Source organism: Aplidium turbinatum, chromosome 5, assembly GCF_918807975.1.
Source record: "Aplidium turbinatum chromosome 5, kaAplTurb1.1, whole genome shotgun sequence".
NCBI lineage: Eukaryota > Metazoa > Chordata > Ascidiacea > Aplousobranchia > Polyclinidae > Aplidium > Aplidium turbinatum.
Window position 1 is genome coordinate 10,725,777 of NC_137476.1, and position 18,932 is coordinate 10,744,708.

Below are 18,932 nucleotides of genomic sequence, written 5' to 3' on the forward strand. Positions count from 1 at the left end.
ATTACACTCAAATATTGGATTATAGCGCTTTCTGGAAACACTTTTAGGGTAGTATTTGTATGAAATATATTAACAGATAAACAGCTATTAATAACTTATTAAAGGTAGCTATTACACACAAACGGGCAAAAACTGCGGCTAAAATTAGAGAACACCAAAAACTCAGCTACTCATAAACTACACAAAAACCCAACAGAGTAAGTGATTCTGAAATTGCTTCCATAGATTAGTTAAAAGAAGCGTAAATCGCGTAAACTTTGCGCGATTTACGACTTGCAAAATTTATTGGTGTCTTTGTGTGTGTCTAAAACAAGTCCTGGGAGGTGTTAATAGCCAGATGTCTTGAAAAACGATATAAATTTCTACAAATTTTATTATATTTTCAACAAAGGGCTCAACTTCGGAATCCAAACTTTGAAAATTTGGGGGGGGCCATGGCCCCTTTCGCCCCCCTGGCTACGCCTATGCCAGGGGCCTATGCTCACAATTGCAATTCAAATTCGGACGCGATCACGACTAGAGCTGTTCAAAACGAAGGTAGTAGGCCTACCAGTGGACGTCGCTCTAATAGCAGTGACGTCCACGGCCTTCTTCTTCAACAGATTGATCATGTTTGATCAGCTGTGATCTCCCTTATGAACTGCCTCCATTTTGTTCTGTCTTTTGTTTTTATTAGTGCTTCCGGCATGCTTTTTATTCCTGTAATTTGCTTGATATTGTCAAAATATTTCATTTTTTGTCGTCCTTTTGTTCGTTTGCCTTGCACCATCCCAGTCAACATTGAATTTTCCAACGAGTTGCTTCTTGCAACGTGTCCGAAATATCTCAATTTTCTGAGGTTATCATTATCAGACTCCATTTATCGTTTATTTGTTGGGAAACAACGGCCTACCGTAGGCCTATTTCAAAACACCCAAAAAGGCGCGTAACCAGTGACCACCTGCTTTTTGTTAAACTCTTCCTGCCACATCAAGAGTCTTTCTGGTGAATAACTCAAAACACCCCGCTATTTAACACTCATCAAACGGCCACGAAACTTGCGCAGCATGTTGGAAATCCAAAAAGAAATCGTGGTAGGCTACCAGTGACACCATATTTCGCTGTTTCATGCATTATCTTGAAGCGAGGCTCGCACAACTGGACCTTCCCCGACGTGCAGAGATCAAGCTCAACCACCCGCTAAAAAAAGTTGACCGCTCCCACTCCAGCATGCACTTGTGCGTTCTCTCAAACGTCTGCAAACGCAGTACAAGGTAACAAACCAACTGCTGACTACCTAACTCCTTGAGCAATGGTTCTACAAGACATCACAAAATTGAAAACAAGATGGATCATACAAAAGCTTAAACTTGGCATATTAAGAGTGTATTTTAATAAAATTGCGTATTCTTGCAACTACTTGAGCAATCTGTTTCCTACAGCAGATGTTTAGCTGCATCAAATATTGCAACAACTAAAATGATAGAAAAATAAAATACACGAAACATAATTATGCAACCAATCAAAATGTTATGGGGGAGGAAAGGTGTCTTGGGAGAGTGGAGTAAGTTTATGAAAAACTAAAATATGTTCAAATATAGAGGAAGGCGGGAAAAACGGATATGCTAACTTCAAAGTGCTCTATACGAGCGAACAAATCAGATATCATGGACCAGTTTCCTTTTTTGAATTAATATGTCACTTAACAACAACTGCCAAGAATATGAAACTTGAATGTGTTCTTCTTTTTTGTTTATTTACAAAAAAATGATTTTTATTCTGGCTATCCGTTTCGCCTCGGGCAAGGGGCAAAACAGACACAGTAGATCATCGCTTTGCTTTGAAGTTTATTTTGTTAATCAATAGTCAAGCTAAACACGCATCCCATGGTGCTTAAGCAACTTGTTATGTTACCACTGTTAAAATCATACTCTTCAAGTACTACTTGCCAAAGAAGATAAAGAGGCTGCAGCACGACACACATTATGCTTGCAGAGAATATTGGATTGAGGTGACAATCTGAAAATATCCTTGGAGTAATTTTTAATAAACTTTTGTTTAGGCCGAAAATAACGTGACATAACTTGCTCTTAATTTAAATCAAGTTTAAAACGAAACCATGGAGAATACACACACAAATAAATACGTTAAACAACCGCTTGTCATCATTAACGGTAAGTTGACCACATGGACAATTGGCAGGCATCTTAACTATCTTATCTAAGGAAACGATATGGGTTTTTAGAGCATGCGAGTAACACGTGCAAACATATGTAGAAAAACTCCTTTGTACATTTTCAGAAACTGCAACAAGTTAGTTAAGAAGTTTCAGCATGGGGAGTTCACCTTGCTTTTTCATATAAAATTCCTGCGTTTCATTAAAACGTTTGTACATCAGCTGCTGCAACCATTCGAGAGCGATTTTGACAGGTGTAATAAAAACGATGTAATTTACAAACAATTAACATCAGTGTAACGTAGAGGGTGATTGCAGCAACGCAAAAACAAAGTGACGTGACCCAGCTGGCAAAAGTTACATTTTTTTTCAATACCAAAACGTTAAGACGATGTAAAAAGGCAGCTTTTGATGGCTGGGAATAAAAGGCCTGCAACTAAGTGCATTTTTGAGGAGATAGTTTGTAAACAATGTTTTCGTATTGTATTTTGAACTCAGTTCCATTTATTGTTTATTATTTTATTTTCTATTTACTAAAGTGATATTTTGCTTCAAAGAAAGGGGTAAAATACTTAATTGCAGACCTGTAAAAAAATGCGGCTAAATGCATTAAATTGTGTTACTGCTGTATTGAGTATAAAGCAACGAAATATTTTGTTCTAACCATTTGGCGTCATGACGATATAACAATTGATTTTGACAAAGGACTGCTTCACAATAAGATAAACAATTACTCAGCAATCAAAAGTTGTCGTTTTTACATCATCTGATGTTAAAACGACAACTTTTGCTGGCTGGGTAGCGAAAATACTCAAGTGGTTTAAATTTATGACTAAAGAATGGCTTGTCTGTCAACAACATGTACCATGAAAGCGTCAATCTATTGCAACAATATTCTGCTGTATATGACTGCGTGTAACCTATGCAAACACTGAAAGTGATTATTGCAACACTAAATTTGCGGTAAATTACAAGTGCTGTAATACAAACATATATACTAATTATTATTTACTACAGTCCTATCATATTTTGCGGTTGTATTATTTAAATCCTGAATCGTGTTCTTGATCATTTTGAAGTTAAATATGATCAACAAATGTTCTTCTGAATAAAATTAACCCTGTAACTCAACCAACGTTTTGTTACATTAAAAAGTAATGGAAACTTTTTAATGTGACAAAACGTTAAACCACCATTAGTATGCGAATAAATTATACCTTCCCACCACAAACAAAGAAGTAAATTAATGCTTTCCTATCACGTATATCAAAAATCGTGAATTTTCATACAGGGTTAATTTTTCAGAAAAACATTTCACTCCTTAATGGAGTTTTCATAGGCTAAATAGCAGTGACGATCGGTGAGGGAAAACAAGGAAAGCAGTGCTTACCTGAGCGAAAACTATGCAAAATATAATGACTGAATTCTAGGTTTAACTTCTTATTATTTTTATCACGTCTATTTTAACTTGAAAATTACTGTATTCGTGACTAGAATTACTCGTAACGCTTGTGAGTAGTCTAAGTCCTCACCAAACCGCATGTCTTGCCTATAAATGCCAATTAACGCAAACGCTTCTGTCAGAAACGATCACTGAGGCTCCAGGTAAGCAACTATCAAACTTGCTTTCCCAGATTAAAAAATGTCAAAAAACGCCTTCGTTTTATCCAATCCTCACTCGTTTTGCAAAACGTCACCAGCTGCTTAGCCAATCAGATGTGTTATGGTTATGGTATGGTTAGTTTTGCTTTCCCAGTGACGTCAATGCGAACATTCGCTAGAGCGGCTAGACTAACTCGTCAGAATGGTCTCTCGTCACGGTACAGAGCACAACATCATAATGCCGAAATAATTATTGCTGTTTTTTGATGTCTCCTCGCCATGTACTTTAGCCTACTAGCTTTCATAGTCATGCCTTTGCCCTTTTTACAGCGTTGATATAACGTTACTTCGCCAATGAACGTTCAGGTGCGGATGCAATATTTAGTTCGTTAAGCTTCTATACGCAGGAGGTAAACTTATCCAGCTTTTTGTACAAATTGCTTGCGGTTGTAATGTTTAGGCCTAAGTGTTAGTTTTTGTAGTGTAGGCCTAACTGAATATCTGAGAATGAACATTCATGACGAATTAAATATTTAGACAACTATTATTCCATGTCTAACACTGGATTTTGGTCCTGCAACGTTAAAATTAAGATTGTTCATGACTTTTAAACATTAAATGGATGTATGATCACGACATAGGCGAAGCACAATTTGACAGATTTTTATTTTTGATTTGTTTTGGAAATGCTCTCAGAGCGCACCAAATTGGAAGTGTTTTTCAAAAATTTCTGGGGGAGGTCCCCCAGACCCCCCACTGGAAGTGTTGCCTTCGGCAACACACCTTCGGGCTTCGCCCGACGGTTGCGCCCTTCGTGCCTACTACCTTGCTGCAGCATATTTCCAAGTTGCTTTCCCAACGGTTTAAGCCACCGAACGTCACAGCTAAATAGGTAAATTGTGCAACCCATGGCCTATATTGCAGGTATCCGCAATATCATGCGAACCGCAGGCGAGAATAATAAACATACAAAACAACGTGTATAAAGACTCAATAATTTACCTTGTGATAATTACTTTCTATAGTTTTTTCTGAGACTGTCATGGAAAACAAAAACGATATTAAAAACGAGTGCGGAATAAAATCATTCATATTGAAGGCAAAAGAAAAAGCTTCTCTAATCTAACCGCAACAATGGCGTGATATTCAGGAGATAGAGCCACTAGAAGCAAAGTTAGTAGGAAGTAATAAGGAGATAATAAAGATTACCTTTGTAGCCTACGTGGCAAAGGTGCTATTGCTATGGCGGTGTCTGACTGTAGAAATAAAATACTGAAAAATTGTTGACAATATGGTCTTTGAGTTTAATGAAAAACGCAAATAAGGATTTTTAGACAATCATTGAACCTTCTCTGCAAAAAAATATAGCTTTAGCTATGAATGTACTCTTATACAAATTACATCGCGAGCGATACGCTATCTATGGTAAGAATACATCAATTCCTGTGAAGTAAACGTGGCATTAACAAGAAAAACGATCAATGGTTGTACTTGTTTGCCAGTTCATGAGCTGTTTCAGAGAAGGTTTGGGCGGCGTCAGCCATTTCCGCAGTTTTGTCTTCAAGCTTGGACAGGTTTTCGCCTCTTTCTGAGAGCAGTTGCTTGTTTTTTGCCATCTGTCGTTTCACATCTGCCAAGAGAAAAACTGTCAATCAAAACCTCAGAACAAACCAGTCAAGTAACAGAGGTATGTAAAGTGTTGCCAGCACGCAAATGCCATTTCGGATAACAACAAAATGATGGTCATATTCCATAAGTCTGAACGTACCACATTAAAAATGTTATGAATCACATAAATTCTCCACACACAGGATTTAGAACAAAAAACTCATCCTACGTTACGTTGGCAAGCAACAAAGCATATCTATGTGACACCCTTTGAACGTGCATTATCCAAAACGTACAAATAATAATTGCATGATCAGCGGCACGCCTTTGGTTATGAATGCAGCAAAACACAGATTATTAAATGTTTTAACCTTGTTGAATAATAATTTTAATGTTTCAATGATTGTGAACACAAGTTTATGTGATTAGGCTATGCATGCAAAAAGAAGTGCGGTGACTAGCTACCTGCATCACTGGGAAGTGAGTTTTTTATTTTAGAGTTGACATCCACAAACGGAGGAGGGGGAGCAGTCAAGTACTTGCCACAAAGAGAGGCAATATTTTCCAAAAACTCTTCCTTATCTTGTGCTGCTGTAGCTTCAAACTTAAAAGCTCGATCAAAATACAAGTCAAATAACAACGGGTGGTTATGGCCATCAACTTTCTAAAACAATATAAACAAATATTAAACAATGTCATATTTTTAGAAGTATTGTAATAGGTAAAGTAGGTTTCCATAATTAATACCAAGCATTAAAGGATGAGAAGATTAAATTTTGATTATACAAAGACTTCCACCTTGAAAAGAGCAAAGTTACCCAGTGTATTACACCCTGGGTAAAGATAAGTGGTGCTTTTCAAGAAGTCAGGAGTTTAACTACTCTTGCTTGATAGGAAAGTGAGTGCATTATCCAACAGATTTTTTGTCATTAACATGTCTGTGAGAAAAGAAGCAGCTAAAATATGTTATATACCGACAGGTCTCTCAATAGAAAAACGTGACAAAGCTTTGAAAGGTTTAAAATTTGCATTGCATCGAATATTAAGCTTTCCAAAATGCAAAGAGGTTGTAATTTAAAAACAAAAATACATAACCATAGTTGCAATATTATATATATATACAGTATACACCTCATAAAATAATTTTCTGAATGCCTACATATGAAAAGCATTAACAGAATGATATGTGAAGAAAGACTAGGTCAAACCATGAAATCAAATGAATACCTGGCATGCCTACTTGAGCTATAAAATGCAAATTTTATTTCTATTTTGATAATAATTTATAAAATATTTCAAAATGTAGATGTGAGCTTACTGTTAATTCTTCTAATGCCCAACGCCTTCTTTGTTGATAGCCAACACCGTTGTCATTTTTTCGATATCTGTAGCAGAAGGTTATTTTCAACACATAGTGCAAAAAAAAATATGCAAATCAAGTAATGTAAAAACAGGTTGATGCTACACCATTGAGGTAATGAAAACATGATCTATGTCAACTTGCCAGACAAAACAATTCATTGCACTCTTTAAAAATTAAGAGTGATATAATTTTTGAAAATAAGAGAAAAGAAAAATTAATTATCTGCCTGTAAGGCAGCAACCAAATAACTTTTTTCTGTAGTGATAGCTATTGAATAAGAACATCAGTACTACATACTGTATTTAGCTTATTTGTTAATTGACGCCACACAACAATTGAAAAACAGAAATGATGCAAACTACACAACATGTAGCAATAAAAACACAAAAATGAAACGTGATCACATTTTACTTTATCCAAAAGCTACCTGCTGATAAATGCTTTGGGTGGTCTTTTCACAGTTACAGAGCAACAAAGATAATGAATGTTTTCTTTCTTCATAAATCCTGGTTCAGTTTTCGCTACCTAATTATAAATTAAAATAGATACCGGTAATAAAAATAATTTGACAGAAAAAAATTGAATAATTTATGTATTTATCAATAATGTTATCACAACTTGTGCCCATTTTATTTTTATGCCAACTATGTGACTTGTTTTTTGGTTTTCAAATTACGTTTTCAGAAAAACTCTATTGTTTATAAAAAAAATACAAATAGCATCCTGACTTTCAAGCGATATCAAAATACATAGGCTATGTCAACGAGAAGTGCTTTTATCAGGGTGTCACCGTATTATATTATATATAATACTGTGCATTTTTTACTGATTATTTTATTGGAAGGATCGCACAGAATTATTTCATCAGAGTGACAATGGAGTAGACACATTTTGGAATTATAATAGCAATCAAAAAATGCGCAATTGTAATTTTAATACACACCAGTACTACTAAATTATGACATGCTTTAAAAGAGTAAGAAACTATCTTTCTAACAAAAGAAGTGTAACTGTTTAGGTTAACAAATACGATTTTCAGAAGTCCTTGAAAAAAAATGGCTGCAAATACACATATATATAGACTACTGGGATATAACAAAATGTATGAAAAAGTACGGTATCACTTGATAATTCTATTCATATTCTCAGCTTAACTATTCTCACCTTGGTGAATCCCACCAGTCTTTCACCATTAGGATGAAATATGTCCTTATGAAGCATGTGCTTTACTTCATGTGGGCGTGGTTCTGCTGATATGGAAGACGCCATAATATAGACAAATAACAAATAATTGTTTTTGTTCTTTTAGCTTTAACAGCTGAATGACATAAGCTGGCAAAAAAACATTCATTCTTTGGTAGGCATTATAGCCTAAATTATAGGCATTATAGCTTTTAAAAATAGAACAAAAACTTGTATTTTGGAAATTTTTTTAGTCCTGGGCAAAGACCAAAACCCTAACGTTATTCCTAACTCTAACCTTTACCTTAACTCTTCCTAACTTTAATCCTAACTCTGGCAACACCTAGGATTATAACCATGGCAATAAGTGTGTAAAAATAGCCATTTTGTAATAGTTAACACTGTCTTCAATAAGACAAGCGTGGAATCCGTGGATGCACCTCAATTATCCTTACACAGGTGTTGAACTTTTCAACTCAACCGTGCACCAGTAGCAGGTTGAATTCTTCCTACATATATGGTGCTGAAGAACAGAACAATGGCTGTACCTTTCACCCACAAAATCAATAGAGGAAAGATTGGCAATTTTGCATTTGCATTGGCAATTTTGCATATACAGTACAGTAGAAGAGATTCAAGGCTGGCTGCTCTTCAGAGGTGCAACCTAATTCGTACCATGAACAATTCGTACCGTCAGTTCGTACCTTGAAAAGATCGAGAGAAAAAATTAAAAAAAGCTGAAGTCACTGATGGCAGTTTCCGCAAAGATTTTAAAAGGGCTAGGGCAGGGATGTCCAGCCTGCGGCCCACCTGAGATTTTTGTGCGGCCCGCTAGTCATTTTCACTCCAAGTAGTATTTTGAACTTCATAGAGAAAAAGAAACAAAATGTGAACTTTATAGAAAATGAAGAATGGTTGAATGGTTTTTCTTTCTTAGTTGACCTCACAGAAATGCTAGCTGAGCTCAATTTGCATTTACAAGAGAAAGGTCAGTTGTGTAGTTCAATGTTGGAGTGAATAAGTAGCTTTATCAGGAAATTAAAACTTTTCATAGCACAATTGAAAGCTGTCGAATTTGTATATTTTCGTACTCTATCTGAAAGAGCTCATGACAGGTCTGTAAACTATGAAAAGTATGCTAAGTTATGTGAAGATTTGCTTGAAGAATTTACAGTCAGATTTTCTGACTTCAAAAAGATTGAAAGTGCATTAAAATTATTCAGTGACCTATTTTCATTTCAGTGTGGTAAAGCGCCACCCGAATTCCTACTTGAACTGATTGAACTACGAAGTCGAGAGAGTTTGAAAACTTTCAACTGACAACACACTCTTCCTTTATTTTATAAAGAATTACATTCATGTACACAATGAATTTATTAAATTAGTTAATTTGTCCAGAAAATTATTGTTTATGTGGGGCAGCACATATTGTTGCGAGCAGTTATTTTTATCCATGAAAAACATCAAAACTGCAGAAAGAAACAGACTGACCGACAAACACTTAGCAAACATCCTAAAAATCAAGACAAAATCCTTTAATGTAAATGTTGATAACCTCTTAGCTGGAAAACAATGCCAAAAATGTCATTGACTTTTTATTGTAGAAAAATTTTTTTTGTTTCTTTCTATGTGTGTGTTATTTGTTCCTATTTTCAAAGATGCAACTAATGGTTTTTAATTGTTTCCTTATGTATATACCTATTTTTCTTGAAATTTAATAGGTCCTGCGGCCCATTGATTTATTTCAAGTGACAATGCGGCCCACCATAACTAAAGGTTGGACATCCCTGAGCTAGGGTATCGAAGTATCGGTATCCGCAAATAAACAAACTGAAAAGATCGAGAGAAAAAAATAGAACATTGCTGATTGCAGTTTCCGTTTTTCCGCAAACATTTTAAAAGGGTTAGGGCAGGGGCGTGCAACTGTTTATCTCAGTGAGCCACAACGTACAATTATGATGAAGCTGAGGGCCAGTCTATCGAATAACACATGAATTTATATGAAAAATTTATTTAATGGAAAAGTACACACAATCGTTACACATTGAGTGAGTGATTAATGAGATGTCTGATATCTTCTCTGTCCAGAGATCTTGCCAATGTCAGCTTTGACGGAGGAAGTGGCAACTCGAAGTTGACTTGACAAGTGCTCATCTGTAAGCTGATTCCTGCATTTTGTCTTGAACAGCTTCATTTTTTAAAAGAACTGCTCTCATAATGCAATGCTATCATGCTATAATAATTAGCAGAGTGTTTTACACAGTAGTGTCGCTTGATATTGTACTCTTTCATTAGGCTACTGCTATAGTGTTTTGACAAATCAGGCAAACAACATCTAGATTGTGTTGAACAACGAAGTAATTTATTCACCACGCATTGTTGAACTTCCGCTTTTCATAATCAACCTTCCTTTTCTTACTTGTAGACATTTTTACTATGCTAAGCTTTTTGTAGAATAAATATTAATATATTCACCACACTGCACCCATAAAGTAAGATTTATGTTAGGCAACGTTCAAATATTACGTAACGCTTTTTTTCCGAATTTTTGACCCCCCCTCCCCCATGTAACGCCAACGTGACGCTTTTTTCAATCCCCCCCTCCCCCATGTAACGCTTTTTCACTACGAATTCAGCACAAAAAACTACCATTCCGTACTCGAAAGCGTTACGTAACGTTTTGCTTGAACCCCCTCCCCCCCGATGTGACGCTAACGTAACGCTTTGCATAAACCCCCCTCCCCCTCGAAGGCGTTACGTAATATTTGAACGTTCCCTTGCTGAATCATTGCCAGAAGAACAAGGCGGTTTTCTACAACGCTTACTAATGACGCAACAATAATGCTAATGATGTAATAATGCTAAAAGTCAATAACGCTAATGATGATGTTACAAATAACAACATCTTCCGATCTAACAGTGAAAAGCATTTAAAAATAATGGGCTACTTGATGAAGAATGTGCGGGCCACGTAAATGGGTACCGCGGGCCGGCGTGCTCTGGACCGCGGGCCGTATGTTGCACACCTCTGGGTTAGGGTATCGCCTTCGTATGTCTGAATTCTATGAAATCTGAGACAAGACTTCTAACACCAAATTCGCTTTTAATTCCATTCTATACACAACATGAATTGCTATATATCTAGATTTCGAGTATTTAACTCTCTTCAGTACAGCTTGAATAGCGAATGAATAAACACTACAATGAACCAGTATATATATATAGTGCGAAAACAACACGTAGGCAGCAATGACGAAACAAATGCTTCATCATCATTGTCTTCCTGGCAGGAGATTTGACAGTAGCGATACGGTTTAAGCAAACAACAGATAAAGGCCAACGGAAGTATCGGTATGCACAAACAAACTGATATCGAGAGAAAAAAAAGAACATTGCTGATTGCAGTTTACTTTTTTCCGCAAACATTTGAAAATCTCCGGTAATGAACCTAAGAGTTTGCCGAAGTCGCTGATCGTAGTTTCCGCAAACATTTTAAAAGGGTTAGGGTTTAGGATGTTTCTGCAAACAAACAAACTGAAAAGATCGAAAGAAAAAATAGAGCAAAGCCGAAGTCGCTGATTGCAGTTTTCGTTTTTCTGCCGTTACCGCAAACATTTTTAAATTTCCGGTAATGGTCCTAAGAGTTTGCCGAAGTCACTGATCGCAGTTTCCACAAACATTTTAAAAGATTTAGGATTAGGGTTGATTGGAGTTTCCGCAAATATTTTAAAATTTCTGGTAATGATCCCAAGAAATTTTGTTTGTTTGCAGAAAATTTTAAAATGTTTGCCTTTGGCTTTTTTTAATTTTTTTTCTCTCGATCTTTTCAAGGTACGAACTGACGGTACGAATTGTTCATGGTACGAATTAGGTTGCATCCGCTCTTCAGCAATCAGCAGCCTTTCAGAACAGTCCAGGGTGCACTACTAAAAGGCAGAAATTTCCCCAGCACATTGTCCGCAAAAGTAAGAATTAATGTCGATGACTATAGATTCGCCCTGATAGCTCAGTTAGTTAGTGCATGATTTGGGAACAAAAAAGTTTAAAGATCAAGCGGTGCTAGTTCGACTCTTCTAATCTAAGGTGTGTGCTTGAAAAACGCGCAATAAGTACTGCTCTCCATTCATCAGCATCTAATGGATGAAATAAATTTTTGGCAACAACATTTCAACAATCGGAAAGTTCACTCTGTGAATCTCAGTGACCCAGCCAGCGTCCATGGTTCAAAAACTCTACTACAAGTATGCGAAGCTGCCAGGATTAAGCTCTCAGAGAAGCTTTCCAAGTCCGAGGATAAAGATTCAATCAATCAAGCCACAACCCACAGATGTTAAAAATTTTTTTCGACTTGGCAACAAAACCAGTCAACTTCCAAAGGAAAACTATGGAACTGATAACTATGGTGAATCACTACCGTACCATCAGTCAAATTTGGCTTCTTGTTTTGTTTGAATACCTGGCTGCCAAAGTTCCAACAGTGTTGCCAGACGCCACCAAGTACCGTACATTTCTCCACAGCTACGCTACCTCGCAAAATTCCCAAAACATAACTTTATTTCACAGACTTTTCATTGAATAAAAGATAGGCTACTACTAACTACAACAGTCGTCATATGTCTACCAGCACGTTAATGAATAAGAAAGGTGACAAAACCTCGAAAGGTTTAAAAGGTGCCTGAATAGTAAATCATGTAGTAGGCTAGGCTATATGTCTGTAGTAGATAGCACGGCCAAAAAAAAACAGCAAAAAATAAAACAAAAACAAAAAGAAGCACACATGTGATAATGAATGACAGCTTAATAAAAAGTGTTGTGGATTAAATTTGCCAGTTCCAATATTGATGTGGATGAGCAGTCATCATAATAATAATAGGATGGAGAAAGAAAACAGGACAAAAGAAACCCAGCCTCAGGCAAAAGCCCGTTTCGATGTGGTCCAGGAGAGCTTCCTTGAGTTTTAATATAGCTCACTTGCAAATTAACAATCGTCGTCGTATGAGCTTCTTGTAGGGACAGAAGAATACCGGGACGACTCACTTTACTGATTTTTCCTACGAAATAGACAACTGGAGGGTTACTAAGAAGTTTAAAAATTGGCAGAACTGCACAACGTTTTCTTTGCTTTTAGGTAAATTCATTCTCATCAAATGAATTGCTATATTTGGTTAAAATTTGGGGTGCTTGAAAAGCTGCAAAACCTCACTGCAGCAGTTTGAGGCTCCCTACCGTTACCGGTGTTGCGTGAAGTCTACTACTGCATTACCATGACTTGAATACTATTAAATAAACATGATATCATATATTTCCTACTTTTATTTTGGCGGTACACACTTTGTACACACGTGGGCAGGTCATATAAACTGCACCTGAGTATGCAACATATGGCAGTAGACCTCAAACTGTAGTTGCATAAAATTTTGTCATAACATTGTGACCCTCCAGTTGTCCACCTTACTTTTGAGTGAGCAATCAGCAATCCCCTACTTCTACCATCCCTAGCTTCTTGGACCAAGGGCCTATCTTTTACCACTCCAGATTCCTGGACTAAGCTACACTTAAATGCTGCGGTACCGGAGAGAAGCTTTCGTCTTTGGTTTCATCATTCAAGATACACAGACTCCGTCAGGTGGGTTGATGATGATTACAATCATTGATGTAGCCATTGATGATGTAGGCCTAGTTTGTTCCTAAGCACCACATTCACAAGCAGAGGCCATTCCCTATTGTGTTTGAACTTTTAGGTCAACACTCAACAGTAGATAGGATATTGTCTTTGGCCATACTTCCATACAGTGTTGTCAGTGGCGCCGCCAGACCTTCAACATTGGGGGGGCAAAATATTGACAGTGCAAGACAGTAGCATAGTAAAAAATTTTGCAAGAGGGGTGTTGACAGCCGGCGGGCGAAGCCCGATGGCGTGTTCGCCGAAGGCGACACTTAGCGGCGGGGGGTCTGGGGGGCCTCCCCCAGAAAATTTTAAAAAATTACTTTCAGTTTGGTGCATTTTGAGAGCATTTTCAACAAAATTGTGGGTATGAATATTTCTGTAAAATGGTGCTGTCCGGTGGCATAGCAAAAGGATAAGATCATGTTTTCTTCGGCATTTTTCGGAAATAAAGCTAAGTCTCTATGTTTTCTTGTTGCTAATTCCAGACTGAGATATTTGAATGTTTGGTATTGGCAAAACTCGCTCTTTTAATGCAGTTTCGTTTAAAATTAGGCAAACTTTGTTTTTGAGACATAGGTTGATTGCTTTTTTTTGCGAGATTATTACAGTTTTATTATTTATCAATTTTCTCCTTGGTTGATTCAAAAAACGATCTTATTCAGGTAAGTAACTAGCTTTTATGCTCTGAAGTCAACCCAAAGTTTAGAAAATGTAACGTGTCATAGAGGTCATACATCTTGGTGAGTGTCAAACAAAAAGCTTTGAGACAATGAAGTTACTTTAGGCTATTTCTGATATATTCAAGTTTTGTGTAACGAATAGCTGTTTAGATGTTAATCTAGATCGAACAAGCGATCTCAGCAGTGAGCAGTTGCAGATGGCTTGCATCCTTGCACAGTTTGACGAGAAATTACATCATAGGCTAAAACTTTTCTTGTAAACAATGTATTAACATCCGTAAATTCAATTTGAAAGGTTGAAACCCCTGAACCCCCCTCCCTTGGCTACGCCACTGGTGCAAGACATGCAAGACAGTGGTATATTATTTAATTTCTCTTGTTTTCTATCAGGACTGGAAAAACTGTTTAGCTTCCCGGGAATCTGTTTTTTAGAGGAAAAATTTCCCGCGGCTTACAATCACGATAATGAGAACCTTATATTTCACTGATCTCCGGAGCTGACGTAAACCTTAAAAGTCATGTCGACATATTCTTGATGCCCCCCTTATCGAAAATTGTTCTTTGTATTACCGCTTTGAAGGAGGATTACGACTATGAACAAAAGAATAAATTTTAAACTTCATTTTGAATTGAAAAGACATGACGTAATGTCTTCCAACCTTAGTTAGGCTATATATTTTTTCATTGCGTAACGTCTTGTAGGAATAAATTGAAAATCAATATGACCACTCAAAATGAAAGCAATGGGACTACGAATCCTCACTAAACCAATCAATCAATGGTCTTGTTGCATTGAAGATGACAACCTTATATTTTACTGATCTCCGGAGCTGACGTAAACCTTAAGGCATAGATCTGTTGACTCAATGCAAACCCTTTGAAGGTTGGGGGGGGGCTGTCAATTCAACTTTTTTGTATCAACAGTTGTATCTCTAAAACCACTGAGGCTGCGACTACGGGATTTCTTGACTTTTTCTAACTTTTATTCACCTCTATTGAGCTGAAATTTTGAGCAAATAAAGGTTATAAATTGAAAGATATAAGGCATTTCTCAGCACATCCTCTGAAATATTTCATATTCTATTGTGAAACATTTTCCCACCAGCTGGATGAAAGTAATTAATTTGGTCCATGTCTCGTTAATCCTAACTGTTTCACAGCGTGAAGGGCATTGGCTGTATGTAAAACAATGTAAAAAAATTAATCACAACATTACTATGCACGTTCTTTATTACTCTACCAAAAAATAATGTGTAAACTCACGCTACAAATTACACTCATAAGTGACCTCAACATTTCAACGTATATGAGCAGTTCTAAAACTCACATAGTTTTAATTTTCGGATATGCTCAGCGTGAATAATTTTACAAAGTGAATCCCAAATTTTGAAACCGTGCCAAAATAACAGAGATATCACTCTTAAACCATAAGAAGAATTGACAGCCCCCCCCCCCCAAACTGAGCAAGACTCCAGGAGCCCAACCTTCTAAGGGTTAAAAGTCATGTCGACTTATTCTTGATGCCCCCCTTATCGAAAATGGTTATTTGTAGTACCGCTTTGAAGGAGGATTACGACTATGAACAAAAGAATAAGTTTTAAACTTCATATTTGTATTGAAAATATGAAAATACATGACGTAATGTCTTCCAACCTTATCACATTTTTTTCATTACGTAATATTTACCACCACCAAACCACTTTTGACGATCGAATTTGTTAATTTATTATTCGGTAAAATGTTTAGATGATGTCACGTCATTACGCCGATTTGAGATATAATTTCATTCATGACGTCGTATGGATGAAAAACTTTTACAAGTTTTATACTCTGCTGAGATTAAAGAAGAAACATAAATGATAAATATTGGAGAAATTGAGTCTCCTTTACAACTTAAGAATCGAACAACTCAAAACTGCTGAAACAAACGTTTTGTTTAAGTGAAAGAATCACTGCAAGCAACCAATGCCAAAATGCGCGCGGAAGGAGTCATGGGAGTGTGAGGTATCAAAAATTTAACAGGTTGTTATTTTTCTACATCAATGTGACGTTAGTTAAAAATTTAAAAAGTCTATATCTTTGCTTCTGTAGAAAATCTTATTATCTACTGTACACTTTAGTCATCAAGGTTTTCCATACTTTTTTTTAAAGAGAAAGCTTTTACCCCCCCCCCCCTCCCTTGCAACTTGAGTTGACTTACTTGAGGTTGGGATCCAAATATTAAAAAAATAATATTAATATGTAATTTAAAAAAAAAAATTTAAAAAGATGATGCCCAAAACATTGGGGGGGCAGCTGCCCCGCCTGCCCCCCCCCTGCCGGCGCCACTGAGTGTTGTACGTTGACGGCGTCAACTTTTTGTTGACGCTGAGGCTAGCGCCGTCAATTTATTTTTCAGTTGACGGAAGTGATAGCGCCGTCAACTATTTTGCCGATTTTAAGCGTCAAGCGCTAAGCGTCTTTTTTTGTTTTCATGGAAAATCTCGTTTCACAATAACAGTTTCACAATGTATTCGGGCCAGCGAGACTCATCCGAATTACCGGCTTTTGCGTTGGTTGTAATGGCTCCCTGGAATACATGCGAAAGAAGTTCGCTAAATGGTGATCACCCATGTATTGAAAACGAGGGATCAGAGACAGAAAGCGAAAAATCCATGAATGGCATCGCGGACGTTGAATATACTTTATTTCAAGAGCTCTATGCCCCTGAAAAGAGCGATGTTGGTGCAGTGGACCTCGTTAAACGATTTATACATGCTAAACTATCACAGCACGCTTGGAACAGTGATACCTTTCCGACTAAACGTTTTCAACTTGTTTTTGAAATAGGTCTACAACACACCAATACCAACCAGCGCTGCTGTGGAACGCATGTTTTCACTTGGAAAGGACAATATGCGCAGGGGCGCCGGAAGCGGGGGGAGCAGGGGGAGCAGAGGCCCCCTGCCCTCAAATTTCTGTGGATGGGGAAGGAAGAGGGGGCAATGGTGCCCTTTTAAGGTCATGTAAGCTACTGCACACTTTGCAATATAACAATTTATGCTATTTGCTTTTTGCCTAATTATAATGTTCTATTTTTGCCTCAAAATAATATTCACGACACTCAATTCTCCATCACAGTAAGTTATATTACATCATTATAAAATAGCATGATGCCCTTCCGTGCCATTGTTGTTTGTATAGCGGACACTTGTATCATTACTCGATAATGAGCTGATAGATGAGCATTATCGCTGACGCTATATCTTATCTTAAAACTTACAAAAAGATTGGCCTTTCAGCAACAAAAGTGCCCTTTTTTCATACTCCTGCCCATCCAGTCAAAAATTGCTCCGGCGCCCCTGAATATGCGTCCCAAACGCAGCAGATTGTCAGACAAACGTTTTGAAATGCTTGTTTTTCTGCAAGGAAATAACTAATAGGCTAAGCAGCTAATTACAATACAGTCTCAAAACATAATACCTGCTCTTTATTTATAGCTATTGTTAGCCTAAACTAGGTTGAAATATTTCCGTTTTATGAGACGCTGGCAAAAAATAGCGCTAGAAATTAGCGCTGACGCCGTCAATTTCTTTAAGAGCTTACGCAGCCCTTTACGCCGTAAAGTTTTTAGGCAATTCGCGCTGACGCCGTCAAATTATTTCAATGACGCGTACAACACTGCTTCCATAATACCGTATAAGTTAGTTTCAGATCAGAATAGGATTACCAAATTTCCATATCATACGGTAGGCTACATTACGGGACGCGCAACTCCGTTGTTCCTTCAACATTAGAAGGGTCAATTGCCAATTTGACATTTTTTTTACGCTTTACTGCAGGCTTGCTTTCAACCTAAAACCTTAAATTACTTTAAAACCAACTTAACTCTTCTAATATAACCCATAAAAAGTAAAATATTTTGTAAATTAGAAAAAAACGTAACCCTTCTAGTGTTGCGGATAAGCCAAAAGCGGAAGTTTCGCATCCCTATGATCTACAATCCCTAGGTAGGCCTAATTGTGTTGACGTTTGTAATAAAACTTCTCACTTTGAAATAGAGTGGTAGCTGCACAGATGGCTTAGTTTTATGAGGCGAAAACACCATAGGTAGGTTACTTGAACAGCAATGGTAAGAATTCAATCGTCTGGCAGGTGATGGCGGTTCGTTGCCCGGTGAAGCACATGCCCTGAGCACATGTTAAACATTGTTAATTCTTGGTATTCTTTACCGCCGAATACAACCAGATCCTTGGGCTAGGCTTGTTGTGCAAACTGTGCGCAAGTCATTGTTCTGATCACTCAATATTTTGTAGGAATCAATGTGATTAAACAAGAAAATAATTTGGTTGCAGTATTTTAGGGGGGGGGGGGCGTAACGAAGTGTTCCCTTGGATCCGCTACTGCATCCAAGCTTTGCCTTTACACAGACAAACGCTCTTTTTACTCGGTCACTACTGTTGAAATGCTTCCTTTTTCAAGTTTGGCTTAAAACTGAAAAATGTATATTAGAAACCACGCGTGCGCTGATGTATCGTAAAAAGAGAGTCTAACATGTTTTTGCAAATCACTTTCGCAGAAAGAAAACAGTTGATTCTGTAACTTAGCAATTTTCCACAATGTTGAATATATCCTCAAGTTACTAATTTCCTAAAAACGTCAAGCTACGTCAGTGTGCAACAACATGAAAAAAAA

General features: G+C 37.1%; 1 protein-coding gene across 1 annotated transcript; it reads right to left on the minus strand.

Moving 5' to 3' along the window:
- Positions 1–1,716: 1,716 nt before the first annotated feature.
- On the minus strand, positions 1,717–8,176 carry LOC145771279 (syntaxin-binding protein 6-like). Its single transcript, XM_082583018.1, has 5 exons — positions 7,893–8,176; positions 7,156–7,253; positions 6,684–6,750; positions 5,831–6,029; positions 1,717–5,387 (listed from the first exon to the last, which is right to left on the minus strand). Exons 1-5 carry the CDS (start codon positions 7,995–7,997, stop codon positions 5,236–5,238), a joined length of 621 nt encoding a protein of 206 aa, XP_082439144.1. The 5' UTR covers positions 7,998–8,176; the 3' UTR covers positions 1,717–5,235.
- Positions 8,177–18,932: the final 10,756 nt, after the last annotated feature.